Source organism: Mauremys mutica, chromosome 1, assembly GCF_020497125.1.
Source record: "Mauremys mutica isolate MM-2020 ecotype Southern chromosome 1, ASM2049712v1, whole genome shotgun sequence".
In the NCBI taxonomy this organism is placed as follows: Eukaryota; Metazoa; Chordata; order Testudines; family Geoemydidae; genus Mauremys; species Mauremys mutica.
This window is the reverse complement of record NC_059072.1, coordinates 16,369,789-16,389,018: the sequence shown is the minus strand read 5'-3', so window position 1 is coordinate 16,389,018 and position 19,230 is coordinate 16,369,789. Positions and strand designations below refer to the sequence as shown.

The 19,230-nt window shown below is 40.5% G+C and overlaps 1 protein-coding gene across 1 annotated transcript; it reads left to right on the top strand.

The window, feature by feature from the left end:
- The first annotated feature begins 13 nt into the window (after positions 1-13).
- Positions 14-18,247, top strand: PHYH (phytanoyl-CoA 2-hydroxylase). The gene is made up of 9 exons (XM_045029145.1): positions 14-167; positions 5,506-5,561; positions 6,506-6,616; positions 6,830-6,998; positions 8,075-8,156; positions 9,570-9,751; positions 11,640-11,789; positions 13,399-13,533; positions 17,000-18,247. The coding sequence occupies exons 1-9, from the start codon at positions 90-92 to the stop codon at positions 17,051-17,053; spliced, it is 1,017 nt and encodes a 338-aa protein (XP_044885080.1). The 5' UTR covers positions 14-89; the 3' UTR covers positions 17,054-18,247.
- The last annotated feature ends 983 nt before the right edge of the window (positions 18,248-19,230 follow it).

Genomic DNA, 19,230 nt, shown 5'->3' with positions numbered 1-19,230 from the left:
TGGGCGGGGCCCGGCGTCGCCCCGCCCAGCGCGGCGTTGCAGTCAGAGCCCTGGCTTGTGGCAGGGACAGTTCCCCAGCCGCAGGCGCCATGGAGGGTGCTGCGGCCGCAGCCCGGCTGGGCACCATCCTACGGCACCTCCGCCCCCGGACGGGCGCTGCCGCCCTCGTATCCTTCCCGAGCCGGGCCGCGGGGTGGGGAGCCGGGGGGGCCCTGGCCCAGGCAGCCTCGACTGCCCCGTTACGCCCTTCGCCCCTCCTGGAGTCCGCAGCCCCGGCTCCCCCGCGTGTGGCGGGGGTGGGGGCGGAACCCTGGCCTGCCTCCCCCTCCCCTTCCCGTCTCGTCCCCCCCCCCATTGCCTCCCCTCTTCCTGCCCCCCACCCCTTCTTCTGCCTGGGGTGCCTCCCTCTTCCCTCCCCATCTCCCTTGGCTGCCTCCCCTCTTCCAACCCCCCCCCTTCAGCTGGGGCTGCCTCCCCCCTTGTGTGTGTCACCTCCACCCCCTCTTCAGCCTGGGCTGCCTCCCCTTTCCCATCTCCCTCTTCCTGGGCTGCCTCCCCCTTCCTGTCCGTCCCTTCCCCAGATCGCCTTCCCCCTTGTGTAGGTCCTTCCTCCCTACCCCTTCTTCAGCCTGGGCTGCCTCCTCCCTTGTGTGTGTTTGTGTCTCCTCCTCCTTCTGCCTGGGCACACAGATGTTGTCACTGTTTTGCCCTGTGATTGTATTAGACTGCAGGGTGGGGGTTCTGTCTCTTTCTGTGTACAGTGCTGAGGATGCTGTTCGACTGGGTAAATAACAGTGATTCTACCACCCACTGCAGGCTGGTACCTTTGCCCTTACCCCCTGCGATCATCGCTCCACAGTTGCTTGCTACTTCAGAGAATCATTTTACAGGGAGCAGGGTGTTTGTTACCCTTGTCATGCACCTCCTCCTTCCTTGTGCTTTCTTCCTGAAACTCCAACCCTTTAGCTGCTAGTTGGCCTTTGTACCTGTTACACTTTCCTAAGGGGCACATGACAGCCTTACTGTTACTTGGGGTGTTCCCCAGTTTGAAATTGATTTGGAATTGTTTTTTAAATGCTGGACATGAAAGGGCAGATTTTCAAAGGTGCTCTGCACTATTTGTGCACAGAAACTGGATAGCTATGGAAAGGAGTTCCCGTTTTTGTGTACAGCTACCTGATTTGCTCACATATATGCCAGTTTGTGCACACAAATCTGGGAAAGAAAAGAGGCTTGTACATGTTAAGCTTTTGCCTATGTTTCCAAGAGTTTGGGGGGGGGGGACTAAATTCTGTGGTACTCAAATTTCATGGTGAATTTCAGACCATGCTGAGATATATGGGCTCAGCCCCATGTGGAAACAAACACAGAAAGGTTATTGGTTATGTATGTTCTATACTTCTGAAAAGGTCCTTTAAAACATAAGGTCATGGGAGGTGAATGGGAAACTTAGAAGGTTGAAAAACATAAGGTATAGGGCAGAAATGGGATGAGAGGAAGCTTTTTATAGTGATTTATTTTGTATGTGCTACATTTCAACCTAGTGTCTTAAAGGACTGCATGAAGGCTATTAATTATTATCTCTGTTTTACAAGTATGGAAATTGAGGTATGGAAGAGTTATGTAACTGAGCGATGGCGAAATACTTCGTTTTTGCTGCAGTTCAGCTATAATACGTAACTAAATTCACAGCAAAAGTTGGGAGGTCAGCAGCATGCTTTTGAGTAATAATTTGGTGAAGAGATAGTGATAGAGAGGGTCATAAGTCTACAAATATCTGAAGGTTATAGACACCACGGATGGATAGTAATTATTTAGGATGGCATATGAGAACTTTGATTAACTTAAGAATGGGAAATTTAAGCTGCATATCAGAAGAAACTTTCTGATAGTGAGAAAGGAACAAATTTCTGATGAAAGGTCTAAAACTAGACAGGCAAACTGTAGGGAACAGTTTTGCATCTGCTGAGTATAGATGGGGTGACCTAGTGCTATAGGTATTTTTCATTATTATTTTTATTATATTTAACATATTTTAGTGCACCTAGGATTCAAATCTGGTTGAGTCCTCTATTGTGCTGGGCATTGTACAGAAATATAACAAATGACAGTCTGCCCCAGAGTTTAGAATTTAAAAGATATGACCCAGCATGAGATAAATGAACAGGTGGGGGAAGTTGACACTAATGAAAATAAATAGGATGGGACTAGCTGTGCGTGCAATTCTTTTCCATCTTAAACTCTGTGGAGGATTTGAACATGGTTAAAAGGTTGCTTCTCATTGTAGAAAATGTCATTTTCTTTTTTTGTTATTCCCTTCAAGATGGCAAAGCCTCTCTATAGTGACATCGTACATCTCCAGGGTTATGAAAGATTCAGGCAGCCTTGAGACCATCTAACCTAACTCTGAGGGTACGTCTTCACTATGGGCCGGATTGGTGGGTAGCAATCAATTTCTCGGGGATCGATATATTGCGTCTCATCTAGACACGATATATCGATCCCCGAACACGCTCCTGTCGACTCCGGAACTCCACCAACGCGAACGGCGGTAGCGGAGTCGACATGGGGAGCCGCGGATGTCGATCCCGCGCCATGAGGATGGGTAAGTAATTCGATCTAAGGTACTTCGACTTCAGCTACGCTATTCACGTAGCTGAAGTTGCGTATCTTAGATCGATTTCCCCCCACCCCCCTAGTGTAGACCTGCCCTGAGCTGGTATTGCTGGGCATGCAGATGTAAGCATGTCGCTTTTTGTGTAATAATCCTCTAGTTTATACTTGTGGTGCCAAATCACTTCAGGCTCTGGTCTTGCCAAATTTTATAAGCTAAGCAAAGCTGGTCTTGTCAGCACTTGAATCAGAGACAACTATAAAAAATGCAGGTGCTGCATAAAGTGGTGTTAGTGATTGAGAAGGTGACAATTTTCCCTCTGAGCTTTTTCTGAGCAAATGCTGCAGGAGGTGCTGTCCGTCCGTCCCTCTCCCGCCACCCACCCCCCAAAAAGTGTAAAACTCAGGTCCTGTCCAGCTGTTTATTTAAAATTAATCCCACTTCATTTTTTTTCTCCATAGTAGAGAGGCAAACTCCAGTGTCCTGGATAAATTCCCACTGAATGTTACATTCTATGTGCCTAAATGGTTTTATATAGTACAGTAGTGCTCAAACTGTGACCCTTGAATCCTGATCGTGTCCAGAGTGAGGTTTTCAAGGATAGAGATGATCCATCAGAAGATTTCTCACGGACACCTGAATTAAGAAGCTGGAGTACAATATTGCATACAAAAAAGCTACACAAAAGAAAATGTATTTAGGAAATGCCCATTTACTACTGCCCATGCAACTTTAATTCTGCCCCCTTGTGTGTCCAAGCTTTGCACTGACTGAGGCAGGGGTTCTGTATAATTCACTGCACCATAATGCAACTGCATAAGGGAGCAGAAGTAAGATTGCACGGGGAACCATAAATTTGGCCTTTCCTAACTTATGAGTGCTTAGCTCTGCAACCAAGATAACTTCTTCAAATGCAGGCTTTTTTGTTTAATTTCATTGGTGTTTTTTATTAAAGAAAAAAAGTAAAAAGAAATTCTTATGGCCAACTGGAACTCTCGTGCCATTGTGCAACTTCCCCCCCCCCCCCAAAAAAACCCCAAACCAAAAAAACAACCAAACCTCATCATGCATTATTAGCAGGGTTTGAGGCCTGAACTGTCAGCACTGTGGCATAGACTTGTACCACTTGTTAGTCCTGTAGATCTAGAAACAGGACAAAACCATTATCTTAAAGGGGAGATGGATTGCAGACGTACTTGGTCTGACTCTTTCTCCTCCCCTGACTTCCCATCCTAGGAGGTGGGAGGCTCCTGCCTCATGTGGTGCTCTCAGAGGTAGGGTAGGGTTGGGCTGCTGGGGCCATATCCAGCATTTGGGAGGGGGAGCCCAGCCCTGTACCCACTTGCTAGGAGTTTGTTGAACTGCCCCATGAGGTGCCCGTGAAGGGAAGCATCAGATGCTTGTGCTTGGTCTGGAGAATGTGATTGTGGGGGAGGGACAGCCTGGCCCATGTCATTCCCTGCTCCAACAGCTGCTCCAAGTAAGGCATGTGCTTCTCTTTTGGTAATAGCGTGGGCCCAGGACTGTAGACTGTTTGTGTTTGGTTATTATTTTGACATGCTGGTAGCATTTTCCTGAATCCCTTCCACAAGAAAAGGGAAATGATGATTTTTAATGGTTCATAATTTTGCTTAATCCGAATGGAATTTCAGGAGAGGTACTTCTTTGTCCCTACGCGGAGCTTTTCCCCTGGCAGATTTCAAAATCCCGCTTCACACAATGGAGGTGTTAGAGCTTCTAAAACAAAGCTTTAAGGATTTTTTTATAACAATGGGAAGTGTTAGGCAACCTAAATGAAGTTGCTGCCGGTGAAGAGCAGTTGAGGAACTATGAATGAGAAGGTTTTATGAAGGTGTCAATCATCAAATACTAAAACAAAAATATTGGAGTCTGTAGTGTTAGATATTTGTTTATTTGGTGTAACATATGTATTTTCCATGAATAAAATATTCCTGAAGGGAAGTGGGGAGAAAAAGGTATTATGTACCCAGTCCTATTGTTCAAATTAAAGATGAACATACCATTTGTAACTTCTTTATGTTCTGTGTTCCATTTGGTTTTGTATTTGCGAAGTGTAAGTGCAGGGTCTAGAATTGGTATGGTTTGGGAGTTGTTTGCATTAGTCTTTTACAGGCTTGTCAAAGCCATGCATAGGGTTGAAATTACCTAGGATTTGGTCTTCTCTTGGTATTTCAGTTCATAGATAGTTGCACCATCATGATAAATAATTTTGAGCACATAAATGGCTCCCTGAGGCATTAAAAACCTAACCAAGGACAGCAGAACTTCCCATATCCATACTTCACTAATATGCACAAAAATAGAACGATCTATCTCTTAGCAGTGGTCTGATAAGCAGAAATGAGGCTGTAGTAGAATCTCATTCGGTAGAATGAGAGACTTAATTGTTTTACAAATTAAATTATCCATCGCAAAGTATTAACTAATTAAAGCTAAAGTTGTTAAAATATCACAAATTTATTTTACCTCAATTAATCTTCATTGGGTTCTCATAGAGGGCCCTGTCGTGTGGGGTGCTAAGACCCCCGCATCTCATTTAAGTCAATGAGAGCTGAGAATGCTCAGCACCTCAGGATGGGGCTCTAAGAGGCTGATCTGGCTCCTATTGGGAGTTTTGTATTGACTTTAGCATGTGCAGGATCAGGTATTCTCTATTTTGAGTAGACAGTCTTGCAGCAAAGTAAGAAGTGGGAAGGGGGAGTAGATTCTCGGGGGGGGGGCGTGGAAATGGACAACAATCCAAAACAAAATACGTTTTTAATTATTTAACCTGGATTGCAACCAAGTATCAGATTCTGGAATTCTAAACCAACTTCAGATCTGATACTCAAGTTATTGTGCTTTATTATTTGCCTTAATTTATGCTCTAGACAACATTTCCTGCTTCAGCACAAATTGCTTCTGTTAAACACCCAATGGAGTTTCAGTAAGTGACATTTTATTATCTTTCTACTATTACATTTGAAGATTAATTTATCATCTGTATATAATCTTTATTCTTATTTCCATATCTCTTCTTGTGAATTATAGAAGACATGTTGATTAGAAGTCTTCATCTAGTTTCAAATCTTGTAAGGATCTTTTCTGAGCTGCTTAATTTGGCTTAATAAAGTAACTTAGAGCTTGATCTTGAAAATGTGAATAGTTTGACTTCAAGGGTCTGTTTACATAAGTACTGTTTCTATGAGTAAGAATATTGAAGATCAGACATCACCTTTCCACTCCCTCTTTTTGACAAGGTATATCTTTTGCCTCAAAATATTTCCCATTTACAAATGGGAAAAACAGTTGTGCTGAATAATCATGTAATGCATTGGATATACTCAACAGGATTAAAGTACAGGTGTATCTTGTGAAAGGGCTCATTTCCTCTACACGTCTCCTCATGGCATATTGTGTGCATCTTATCCTACATCTAGTCATGTTGTTCCACCCAAAACTGCAAATTTCTGAGGACTGGGCCATTTCTGTGTATTCTATATAAACTGTCACACACATCTCTGGAGTTGTATACAAATATTAACTCATAGTAAAAATTACTGTATAAATTATTTTTTCTACTGGAGATAAAAACTTCACGTTGAGAGAATAATTCTCTCCATTTTTTAAATTATTTTTCTGACTATTTGATTTCACAGAGCAGATTGTAAGACCAATGTATGTGTTTTGTTTTTTTCTTTTTGTTTTGGTTACATCTTTTGAGGCTTGTTCTAATCTACATTAACTCCAGAGAGTCTGCAGATAATTTTTGACAGAAGAAAATTAAATACATTCTGTTAACTTCGTCCTCTTCCTTTCAGGTCACTGCTGAGAAAATTCTCATCAGATTGCTTTTTGTTGAGCCTTCTAATTTCTCTTGTTTCTTTGTAGTTACACCCTGGACAATAACCTTTTAACTCCAGAGCAGAGGCACTTTTATGATGAAAATGGTTACCTGGTCATTAAAAACCTGGTTTCTGGTGAAGACATTGAGTGTTTCAGGTACAGAACAGCTGTTTCGCTAGACACAATCATATTGATATTTAGTAATGCTGTGAGGCTTTTTGAAACAGCATGAATTTGGGTTCTCCTAAAATGGAAGCATTTTATTAACAAATAACTTATTCCTTAATTTAAACAAAATGTTTTGGTATAATAAAATGGTAGAATGTGTGTTTGAAATTTTTTTTAACTGTGTTTTTTTTTTCTTTCTAGAAATGAATTTGCAAAGATCTGTAAAAAGGAGGTACAAGTGCCCGGCTTAATCATAATGAGGGATGTGGCCATTGCTAAATCAGAGTTTGTTCCAGATCAAAAAGCAGTTACTAAAATACAGGATTTTCAGGAAGATGAAGAGCTCTTCAGATATTGTACCATGCCTCAGGTAAAAAGGGAAAATCCTGGTGTACGTTTGTTTTAAGTATATGCCCATGAAAAGTAACTGAAATCACTTCTTATAATTTTTCTTAAAACAACAAGAGGAATCTGTGGGAGTTCTCAGAATAACCAACTGAATTTTCATGTTTAGATATTTAGATGCAGCTTAACTTAAGGCTCTGTACAAGTTTAGAAAGCTTATGTTAATGCTCAATGTGAATATTTTTTGCTATTCCTCACATTCCTCTTCCACATGTATGGCAATGGATGATAGCGTATTAGGGTGACCAGACAGCAAATGTGAAAAATCAGGACGGGAGTGCGGGGTAATAGGAGCCTATATAAGAAAAAGACCCCAAAATCAGGACTGTCCCTATGAAATCGGGACATCTGGTCACCCTATGGCGTATGGAAGTGATTTTTGGAAAAGAAATAAGTCTATTTAAAGTGCAGTTGCTGTATAAATAAATCCTCTTTGTAATCAGATTGTATTGCACATATCAACCTAAAACCAGATAATGTTGCTTTTGAAGGACACTTATCTTGCAGACTAATTTAGAAAAGCACAGATAAATACACAGAATGTGGTGTTGTTCTTCTGTCATTGCTCTAGCCAGGTATAAGTATATGTGAATTCACTTTTTCTTAACCACTTTCATAGCAGCAGACACTGCAGCTAGGTCTACACTAGGAATGCTTTGCTGATATAGCTATACTGGTATGCCAGACTTAGCAAAGTGCTCCTAGCATGGATGCAATTTATAGTGGCAAAACTGTGCTTTTACCTATCTTATTCTAACACTCTTCTCTCGCCTCACCCCCAGCTGAGCAAAGTAAGCTATAACCGCAAAAGTGCATTTGTGCTTGAATAACTGTGTCTACACTAGAGGCTTTTGCCTAGCACATCTATGTCGGTCATAAAACACACCTCATCATACCTCTGAGAAATATAGTTATTCAGGAAAAAGTTTGTAGTGTATACTTGGCCTACATGATGTGTGGTGGTCAGTTTTGGTTTGGTTGTAATATATATTGCAGTATAAACGTCTAACTTTTTTCCTAATATATGTTCTTTACTTTTAGATCCTAAAATACGTTGAGTGCTTCACAGGGCCAAACATCATGGCCATGCACACGATGTTGATAAATAAACCTCCAGATTCTGGTAAGGGACACTTGTGTGAGGAAGAATAAGGACTTTTATTTTGTATAAAGGGGACATAATCTAGTTTTAAAAAAAAACACACAAAACAAATGTCTAAGACATTAAAAATGTTACCCTATTTTATTCAAACCAAAAGAATTTTGAAAATTGAATAACATTCATTTTGACAATTAAAGTAGTCTTGTTTCACTTTCTGGCTGTTAGGCTCCGATTCAGCAATGTACACATGCCTAACTTTAAGCATGTCAGTAGTCTCGTGTAGTGAATGCATGGCTCTGTGTTTAGGATCTAGCCCTTAGCAGCCTGGCTTTCAACAGCATTGAGTACTCAGCAGCTCTCATTGACCTCAGTTGAACAGAATAGAGGAAGTGTTCTTCAGCTATACAACATACACTCTCTTTGGACTGAGAGTTTAGATACAGTATGTCAAATTTAGTTTAGACATGTAGATACTGACCTCAGTGCGAGCTGCTGGGTGCTCTGAACTTTTGAAAATCTGGACATTTATTTAAGTGCCAAAATATGGATTTAGAAGCCTAACTTTTGGCTCCTGTTTTTGAAATCTTGACATTAAAATGTAGGAAGGTGGGGTCGAACTAGGGTACGCAAATTCAGCTACGTGAATAGCGTAGCTGAATTTGAAGTACCCTAGTTTGAACTACTCATCCGTCCAGACGCCGCGGGATCGAACTCTGCGGCTCCAAGGTCGACTCCGCCACCGCCGTTTGCAGTGGTGGAGTTCCGGAGTCAACCGGAGCGCGTGGGGAGTTCGAACTATCGCGTCTAGATTAGACACGATAGTTCGAATTCCAAGAAGTCGAACTCTCCGCGTCGACCCGCGCGGTAAGTGTAGATCTACCCTGAGATAGTGAAGTTTGTAGTACTTTAGATGAAGTAATGGTTTCTAAAGAGACTTATTCTGGATACACTATTATGGGTTCATAATATTCAGATATATGCTACTTTTATTATTCACAATGATCTTGCTTTGTATTTTCTGCAGATATTGATTATGTCAAAAAATTAAAGTACTTAGTTCATGCATACTATCAACCTTCTCACCCTAGTTAAAATACAGAAGGGTTACAAAATATGAGTTTAGAAAAATAGTAGGAAATGGTTGATAGCCTTGGTCCATATGGAATGTTATTTAAACAGCACAAACTACAATTTAAAAAAAGATAATAAAATAAATAAGCAGCAAAGGCAGAAGTAACCTGTTGGAAATACAATGGATTTCAGTGTTTGTTCTGATGCCCCCTGAATATAGCTGTTCTTCTGATCAAATGCAGAGCAAGACTAATTCTTGCAGCATGCCCTGTCCCCTCAGTGGATTTGAACAGTGAGAAATCTTTGTTTAGTTTAAAACAATTGAATTTTTTTTCTGATTCAAACTCTTCTCTTTTATTCCAGGCAAGAAGAGCTCTCGCCATCCCATGCATCAGGATTTGCACTACTTTCCATTCCGGCCTGCAGATCTCATTGTGTGTTCCTGGACTGCCATGGAGCGGATAGATCGCAGCAATGGCTGTCTGGTTGTTTTGCCAGGAACACACAAGGGGTCCCTGAAGCAACACGATTACCCTGATTGGGAGGTAGATCTGCATGTGGGATTAATGTGGTCTGCATTTTGCAATTGGTGGAGGCAAGGGGATTTGTTTTTTCGGTTCGCAACAGAGTTGGTGAAAGTTAATCAAGTTTTACAAGCCAATTATGAATATTCTCTTTTTCTTGGTCAAAACCTTTTTGTGTCTCTGAAGTTCTTCTACATCTAACCTTGTGACAGTGTATGCTTACTGGGGCAGGGACTGACTTCCTCTGTAACTGGAAAGTGCCTAGCTTGTGGTGGGTGCTTCTGCAATCGGAGTAATAATGATTGTAATATATGTGCTTCACATGCCCTGTAGACAGCTGCACAAGTCAGCTGTTCACTAGGCTGACCTAGCCAAGGTCATTCCAGCAAACAGTAGGGCAATGGAAGGAGCCCACCCATATGCAAATATTGAGAAGGCATTGTGATTGCTTAGTGGCTCCCTGGTGTTGTTTCATGGCATTTAGGTGTGTTAGTGTCAGAGATTCTATCCCTGGGGGTAGAGAGGAGTTTGGCCACCTATGGGCTATGCAGCTACCTCTGGAGGGTTGAGGATATTCTCCCCAGCACTCCATTGTCACAACGTCTTGACAGACTATTAACCTCTGTCAAGCTGTTTAGCAGATATGGATGCAGTGTTGTAGCTGTGTTGGTCCCAGGATATTAAAGAGAGAAGGTGGGTGAGGTAATACATTTTATTGGATCATCTTCTGTTGGTGAGAGAGATAAGCTTTTGAGCTTACACAGAGCAGCGCAAGCTCAAAAGCTTGTCTCTGTCACCAACAGAAGTTGATCCAATAAAATGTATTACCTCACCCACCTTGTCTAGCATATACAAAAGAATCTAGGGCCTAAAAGGTTTTGTAAGTACATGTTTATCTTCCTAAGGCAATTGGGAGCACCACACATCCATTTCATATGCATGTCATATTTTTGTAGCTTAGCAAAGTGTGCATCCCTCATTAGGGTGATGTAGAAGCTGAAGTTTTTGAAAATTAAGCTTTTTTTTTCTTATCTGAGTAATGTTCTTGAACAGAACATTTTCTCAAAGCAAAAAGTTGTTTTCTCATTTAGTATAAATAAAAGACTAACTGAACTTTAGCAGACTTTTTCTGTTCCACACAATATATCCTTTTGCTGGAATTTTTCATGGCTTTTATTCAAACCAAAGTCATAGTCTTTGAAATCTGGGAGAGAGTGCTTCCTTACCCAAGTGCAAGACTATGGTACTGGACATTATTCATTTCTGGATCAATGCGCTTTTTTGGAAGCTCGAACATAAATGCACCAGAGTTCTCTGTGGTGGGTCAGGTACTCTGAGTGACACGGTGCATTGTTACATTTCAGACACACACTGTGGTGTCCGTGTCCAGGAAGCTTTCAGTTATAAGTAACAAGCCTTTTCCATCACACTGACCACTCATTCCAATCTGTCCTCTTAAAGCAGAAAACAAACATTATGGCATCAAATATAGTTGTCTGAAGTGAACATTTCAGAGGGACTGGTAAGCTATTATAGGTCAAAAGAAAGCAAATGAAGAAAGTGGAATGTGAATGTCATGTAAGACTAGAATCTTGTTTATCTTTTCAAGGAATTCAGATTCGGATATTGGGATCTGAACAGCCCGCTAGGCCGAGCCCCTGGGGCCCAAGTCAGCTGGCGTGGGCCAGCCATGGGTTTTTAAATGCAGTGCAGACATGTCCTTAGCGGCTGAGCTAAACTTGGGCTTTTAGGGGTGAGAAGATTCAAAGGTGAATAGGCAGACTCTCAGGCAGGTGTATTGCATACTTTGGATTCTTATCTGAAAGAAAGCTGAACAGTGCAGATTTTTGTCCACATTAAGACATAGTAGTTTTAATAATTATCCCATGATGTAAACTCTGTTTTTTAGGGTGGTGTTAACAAGATGTACCATGGGGTGCGTGATTACAACAAAAACCTTCCCAGGGTTCACCTTGTTATGGAGAAGGGAGACACAGTATTCTTCCATCCCTTGTTGATTCATGGCTCTGGAATGAACAGAACTCAAGGCTTCCGGAAGGTAGGAAACCATTTCAAGCCCCCTCCAAATTTATGGAGATTGTATAGTCTCTTGCATATGAATAGATTTTTGTAATCTTATTTTTTGTTTTGGTTTTATAGATTTCTGGTGTAATTTTGCTGTAATGATGATTTTTCCAAAACTAATTATCCAAGATTATGTAACCCTGCGTTACATTTCTTGGTAGGTGTACGTTGCAGCTCTGACTCAGGGAAGTGATTAAACATGTGCATTCCTTAATCGGGACCTTAGAAAACATGTTGGTGGACAGTTTAGGATTCTTCTTGTTTGTTTCTGCACGAGGTTTCTTCCTCAGTCCTGACCAGCTGTGAATGAAATTTTTGTCATTCTCTTCTCTGAGGACCGGAGGCCACTGCAATCTGATTATTAACAGCATAATTTAATTATGAATTACCTGTATACATGCATACCTGCATAGCACTTTACTGAAAAAGTAAATGGAGTTATACTGCACTCTACTCTAGGGGCATGTCTACACTTACCAGGGATCAACGCTGTGGTGATCGATGCATCGGGGGGTCGATTTAGTGGGTCTAGTGAACTGCTAAATTGACCACAGATCGTTCTCCCGTCTACTCCAGTACTCCCCTTACTCTTCTCATTCCAGTGAAGTCAATGGGAGAGCATCTCCAGTAGACCCAGTGCAGTGTAGACACCACAGTAGACCTAAGCTACGTCGACTTACCCCCGTAATGTAGACAAGGCCTAACTGACAGTAGAATCAGACAAAGAATTTAGGAAGAAGGGCATAGCTATGCTGAAAACAGTGGGATTGTGCTGATGTGCACTAACTGAGAATCTGGCCCATTGACTTTATTTATAGTGAAATGGAGCAATAGTTATAAATTTTGTTTTATAAAAACCTAGAGTGTTATGAGGGTTCTTGTTTAACACCTTCCATTAGCCTCCTACAGAGCTAAATAAGAAGGAAGAGTAATATGCAATGTTATAGCTGTTGATCCTATAATAATAGAGAGATGGTGAGTGAAGCAGTATCTTTTATTGAACCAACTTCTGTTGGTGAGAGAGAGAGAAACATTTGAGCTTACTATCACTACTCCAATTCCATCAGCAGTATAGCAACTTGGGTTTTCCTCGGAGGTCTCTTATCCAAGTACCCACCCAACACAATTCTGTTTAAGGTTGAGATCAACACACAAGATTGCGTAACTGTGGAAAAAAGCAGTTCACTTTGCTAGTGCGCTTTGTGTTTTCCTTGATGATGAATGTCTTTTTTTTTTTTCCCTCCTCCCAGTCCAGCTTACCCTTTCAGAGAAGTCATAATCATGTCTTTATCATGTGCAATATCACAAAATGGGAGCTTTCTCCTCACCGCATGAGTGAGGAGAAGATGGAAAAAGTGATTCATTAAGCTTACGTTATTGTGCAAGTTTTCTGTGTGAATCTCTAGCAAGATTTTTTTTTCAAGTGAACATTTCCAAAAGCCCGAGAAACAGAGAAAATATTCAGATTTGGTTACAATGGTGATATTTGCATTTAAGATAGTGGGGTGTTAATACAGGTCACTGATCAACAATTTTTGACTTATGAGCTATATTGTGATTTACTGCTGACTTTCTTCATGCAGGCGATATCTTGTCACTATGCTAGTGCAGATTGCCACTATATTGAAGTCAAGGGCACGAGTCAAGAAAACATTGAGAAAGAAGTTGTAGAAATTGCACAAAGAAAATATGGTGTGAGCACGCCTATGACTCTGAAGGTAAGCTTAAAAGTGTCCTGCAACAACAGTATATTACACACTAACTCTATTTACACAGCAAAGGGTTAGTTACATTTTACTTCTATAAGTATCTGTTTACTACTTGTGCTTTTTATAATAATTTTAATTGCATCAACCCATCCAATCATATATAACACTGTGGGTTTATGTAGGACTGATCCTGGGTCTAAGCAGATACTTATCTGAGGGGGGAAAAAATCCTGATTTCCTTTGGCAGACAATTGTTATGGTGGCTGGCAGATTTAGTTGTTGTTAATCACACCTTTTATTAAAGCACCTTTCTCTAACTGGTTTAACTGTTTTGTGTGGAATGGCAGAGCTACCTTAGGAAATGATAGGGATAGTGCTAATGAGGTGACCCCCTATATGGCAGTGTGGATACAGATTTCATATTGCTAGCAATACTCCTCCTTCTAAGGTTGACAGTGTGGGTGAATATCTAAAAAAATTTTAAAAGCTCTTTTCAGTTACATGTGGACTGCACAGAATGGACATTAGCAGCTAGAAGGTACTTGCCCTCCTAATTTGCAGATGCAGTTTTTTTGTACTTGTTAGCAACAGGCTGAATGCTACTATGTTCAGAAAAATAAGATTAGTGCATGGTTATAGGATTAGGGCAAAATTCTGTCTTTAGGTAATGGGTGCGACTCCTGTTTTGAAATCACTACTTTCACCCATATATCTGATGGCAAACATAGACTCATTTTAATATAATCCAGTAGCAACCACTTAAACTTGGAGTATTTTGAGGGAGTGGATGCATGGGAGGTATTCCTTTGTGCTCCGATCCATTCCAAAAATAACGAATGCAGCAAGTTCTTCTCAAATCCGCAGTACAAAAATCTGGTTTCTACAGTGGGGTGACAACTGGAGTGGGTTAAATCCAACTATTGTTTTGGGTTTTGGTGCCACCTAATCTTCCAAACTCAGATCTGCTGCACTTCTAAACCACCAATCAATATAGTATCTGGGGTTAGATTTAAAAAAAAAAAAAAATTAGGCACATAGTGGACTTCTCAAAAGCAGCTAACTCCTATTGGAAATCAATGGGTGTTAGGCAGCAAGGCGCTTTTGAAAATCTCACTAGGTGCCTTTCTGCATCTTTAGGCCCCCTAAGTATCTAGGGACAGATTTTTAAATACACCTCTACCCTGATATAATGTGACCCGATATAACACAAATTCAGATATAACGCGGTAAAGCAGCGCTCCGGGGGTGGGGGTGGGGCGAGCTGTGCACTCCGATGGATCAAAGCAAGTTCGATATAACGCGGTTTCACCTATAACGTGGTAAGGTTTTTTTGGGTTTTTTTGGCTCCCGAGAACAGCGTTATGTCAAGTTAGAAGTGTATATTTATCTGCAAAGCATAAGTCTGCTTTGCCTTTGACTCCTGCATTACTAGTTATACACTGATATCTTGAGTGTTAACGTAGGAACAGTTACTTGTTTAAATGAGCAGTTTCTATAGTTTGCTTGCTTAATTGATAACCCTTTACATCTAAATTAATTCAGTGCATTTCACCATTACTCCTGGGGGAATTCTGCGCCACTGCGCAGGCACAGAAATCAGATGATCCGCAGATTTCTTTGCTTCCCCACAGAAAAATGGGGAAGCAACAAAATCTGCAGGTGACGTGCCACTTCCCCGGCAACCCGGCCCCGGGCGCATCTGTTCGAGCGCCTGGAGCAGCTGGGAGAGGTGTAACAGCAGGGAGTGGGTATGTGTGTGTGCTGGGTGTGTGTGAAGACATTAATCAATGCCAGGGGGTGGTGCTGTGCGTGCAAGTGAGAGACTCTGTCCCTCGCACGCACCCGGCATGGGCGGGTAGGGCTTTTGGGCTTGAGGCAGGCTCTGTCCCCTGAGGAAGAGCAGAAATGTAGCAGCCTGCCTACGTAGATGTTAATGATCCTATTGTTAGTTGTTCCCGTTCTTAATCAATTCCCCCTAGGAGCATAAAACACATGTAAAGGTTTTAAGGCTCCTTTACATTGCCAGAGTGGTGTAAAGGAGCCTTATTGTAAACATCGTCAGAGAGATCTGTGTGCTTTCTTGCTCTTCTTTTTTTTTTTTTTTTCCTGTGCCAGAGTGGCACAGTGGTTACAACTCAGGATCTGTTTTACTTACCCATTTAAAAAAAAAAAAAGACTGAGAGCAAATAAAATATCAGCCCAAAGCAGCCCCTCTGGATTATAGCTGGAAAGCAGGGTATGGGGTTACCAAGTATTTGTAACTTAACTTTCATGTGTTTAGGAAATACTGGATAGTTATTGTGACTATTTATTTCCTGTATTGTACTTGAAACAAATTACCAACATAATTGAAACTGGTGTGATTTATATTGCATTCTTTTGACAAATTAAATATGCAGAATTTTGCAGAACTTTTTATTTTTTGGCACAGAATTCCCCCAGGAGTACACCATTCTTCAAATCTGTTTTAAGCTTCCTCTGAAGAATGCTTAGCACTTATTTTTAATCTTCAAAGCATTTACAGGCATGAACTAACTAATCCATGCAGCATCCTCCAAATATTCCCATATGGAAGCTGAGGTAGAGAGGTTGCATGACTCGCCCAGGGCAAGAGTGAGTTGCTATCAGAACTGCAGTCAAAGCTGACTTAATAGCTGAGTTCTGTGCTCAGCCTCAGCCCATCACTCATCCCCCCCCTGCTATCTCATCAGTTGGCACCACTGTGACTCTTTGCTTTGTGATAGCAATCATGATAAACAATCATTCCTTGCTCTTTAATTGTCTAAAGTGAAAAGTGAGAAAGTTCCTATTTGCAGTTGATATTGGTCCACTGAATTCTGTTTTAAATCTGTTCCCTCCCTACTTTCTGTGTGGTGCATAAGTAGTAGCATTGCATGCCTACATAATGTTCATTGCCAGCAGTAGATGGACTTTGAGAAATCCATTGTGCTTTTTGAATTGTAGAGAAGATAGGAGCAATTGAAAATGCATTGAGGAGGCATAATATAATGTGTACAAGAAAATGAGAAGGAATGTTTATTTTTCCTTGTCATCTGGCTTTCTCTATTTGCAATATAAGGATGATTCTCGCCAGGAACATTATTTTTAAATGTGACAGCTTTTTGGTTTTGGTTCAGTAATTTCAGTGTAGTGCTGTTCATGTATCTCTTCCTGTTGCTGCCTTTCTTGATTGCCTTTTATGCATCATGCAATTCATATAAATCTCACAGATGAATTCATCTTTTTGGTGATCTTCAATATTTTTGTTTGACTTTAATAAATTATAATGCAACAAATGGTAATGTGTTCAGAGCCTATGGATTTGGAGGGAAGATCAATAATTTTGTTGATGTTGTACTTTGTTGTTTTTTTAAAATATGTATGTAAGTAGAGAAAATTATTTCTGAAGACAGCAGAAGTTAACATTGTGTCCTGGTTTGTGTAATAAGCTCTTCTGTCTTTGCTCTTTTTTTAGGATACTTGGATGATACGAGGGCGGCTTGTAAAAGGAGACAGAACTAATCTTTAGAATAGTTTTTTGATGGTAGAGTTAGAAAAATGTGTGCCTGAGTATTGTGTTCCCTGATCAGAAACCACGATCCTCACAAATTTGCATTTGCTTTTTTTGTTTGAATTTATTCAAATATTGTACCAAATGTTCATTTACAACAAAATATTGTAATATGAATGCACTGAAGTTTAACAAAATTTAGCTAATATACTTAGCATATTTTTAACCTATTCACTACAGTAAATACTTCTATTTTTGTAATTTTAAAAATCATTTGTTTTAAAATCCACTGTTTGTTAAATGGATGAGAACTCCCATCAGATCAGCTCTTTAAATACTCATCACTGTGTTACTCAAGAACCAATTTGAATTCAGGTTCTATCCTGATGTAATTTTGGGCTGCTGTTAATGTAACTCTTATGCTAACTCATGGCTCTAGTGAGTGTAAACCTGGGTGGAAAAGACCAATAGCATCATCTAGCCCTTTCCCCTTGTTGGAGCATGACTGTGCATTTTCTAGTCCTTTGTCTAGTTTATTAAATGTCTGAAGCGATTGTGCTTTTACCAGTTCCTTTGGGAGGCTATTGCGGAGTCTAATGGATCTCACTGCCAAGAAGTCTTTCCTAATATTTAGCCTACATTTCCCTTCTTCAACTTTCTACCATTACTCCCTATCATCCTAAATAATTCTTTCCTTGTTACTTATGCGTCAAATAATAAGACTTAGTGTGTGCATGGAATTCACAGTAACTATCAGCATGTACTGTATTGAAATGAACACAATTTGGAGGAAAATGGCCCTTTCCCTAAAAGACATGTAATATTCTGATCGGAAGCAAAGCAATTTTAACTGTGGTATAGTCATCGCTGGAACAGTGGTTATCTCTGTGGACAGTGAATTCATTTGAAACTGATTGTGTGGGGTTGAGTAACTTATCTTTAACCTTACTTGCATCCTTTCCCATTTTTAAACAACTGAGAAGGGGTTTCCTCTTTTGAAGCTGGCATTTGTAGGGGTAGGCTAGGTAGTTGACTCCAGTGCAGGAAAGTTATACAAAATGAAAGAAAATAAAAATTGGAAGAATGGGGATGCTCATAATTATCACAAGGCATAATATCTGTGGTGTATTGAAATGCAATTGTTTTTAAATCATTTTGTTTCAAAAATAAAAATGTTTTTGAAATACAGATTAAACTAGAGCTAAAACCAAGTATCATGGGTGCATTGTTGTATTATTTGTACATATTAGATAGTATGGTGACAGATCTATAGAAAATCCTTATGACAGAAAGATTGTGGCTTGTGGTGATTGATCTCTCTGTCAATTTCATGATCCTTTTAAGAGGTAGCCTTAAAACTATTCCATAAATAGTTAAAATATGCTTAACCTGAAAACATGGAGACCATTTTTCTATGGCATCTTTGTGCCTGATCCAGAGCCTACTGAATTTCTCTAGTGGAGCCCTCTTCAATTAATGGGAGCCTCTGACTTCAGTAGGATTTGGATCAGACCTTATTCCAGCTACCTTCATGGGATCTTTGTGGTGACATCTGACAGCAACATCTTAAAGACAAGATTCACTAGCAGACTTGATTCTTTACAGCTGTGTGCATGTAACTTAGCTGACAGCAGAGGGAGCTGTGGTCATGGAAGAGCTGCAGATTTTCTCAAATTCCCAGTTAACTCCATCTTTAAAAAAAAGGTTTGCTAAGTTTTGAGTTAAATTTATCACTTCAGGGAAAACCCCTTAAGCGAACATTACATTTTTACAGAATCCTGTAACTTTGAATTTGCAGCCAAAATGATTTTTATGTTCCTTAAAGAGTATGGAAAGACACAGCTAAGGTCAACTAGTCCTCTATAGTCTAAACTCAGCCCTTCTACTACCTGTGAACCACTAGAGTTAGACACAATGGCAAAATGCCCATTGACTTCAGTGGGAGCTGGCGTGAGCCTTGAATTGTGTGTGCACACATGATATTGTAGGCTGCAACTGTTAACACTTTTCATTAAGCTAATTTAGCCTTCATCAGGGATTGCACACAGTTATATCATTTAAACCATCCCTGTGCCATGCAAGTATCCATTCCGTGAATCCCACCCTCAGATGCTTATTTCTCCCCATTCGTTGTGCTGGGAGCCAAGGCACCTAACTCAGGCTTTGTGAATCCCAGTGATTTTTCTAGTTGCCCA

Coding starts and splice junctions, on each gene's coding strand:
- PHYH (XM_045029145.1), top strand. CDS start 90: ATGGAGGGTGCTGCGGCCGCAGCCCGGCTGGGCACCATCCTACGGCAC. Junction 5,562..6,505: donor AAACACCCAATGGAGTTTCA/GTAAGTGACATT, acceptor GTTTCTTTGTAG/TTACACCCTGGACAATAACC. Junction 6,617..6,829: donor GAAGACATTGAGTGTTTCAG/GTACAGAACAGC, acceptor TTTTCTTTCTAG/AAATGAATTTGCAAAGATCT.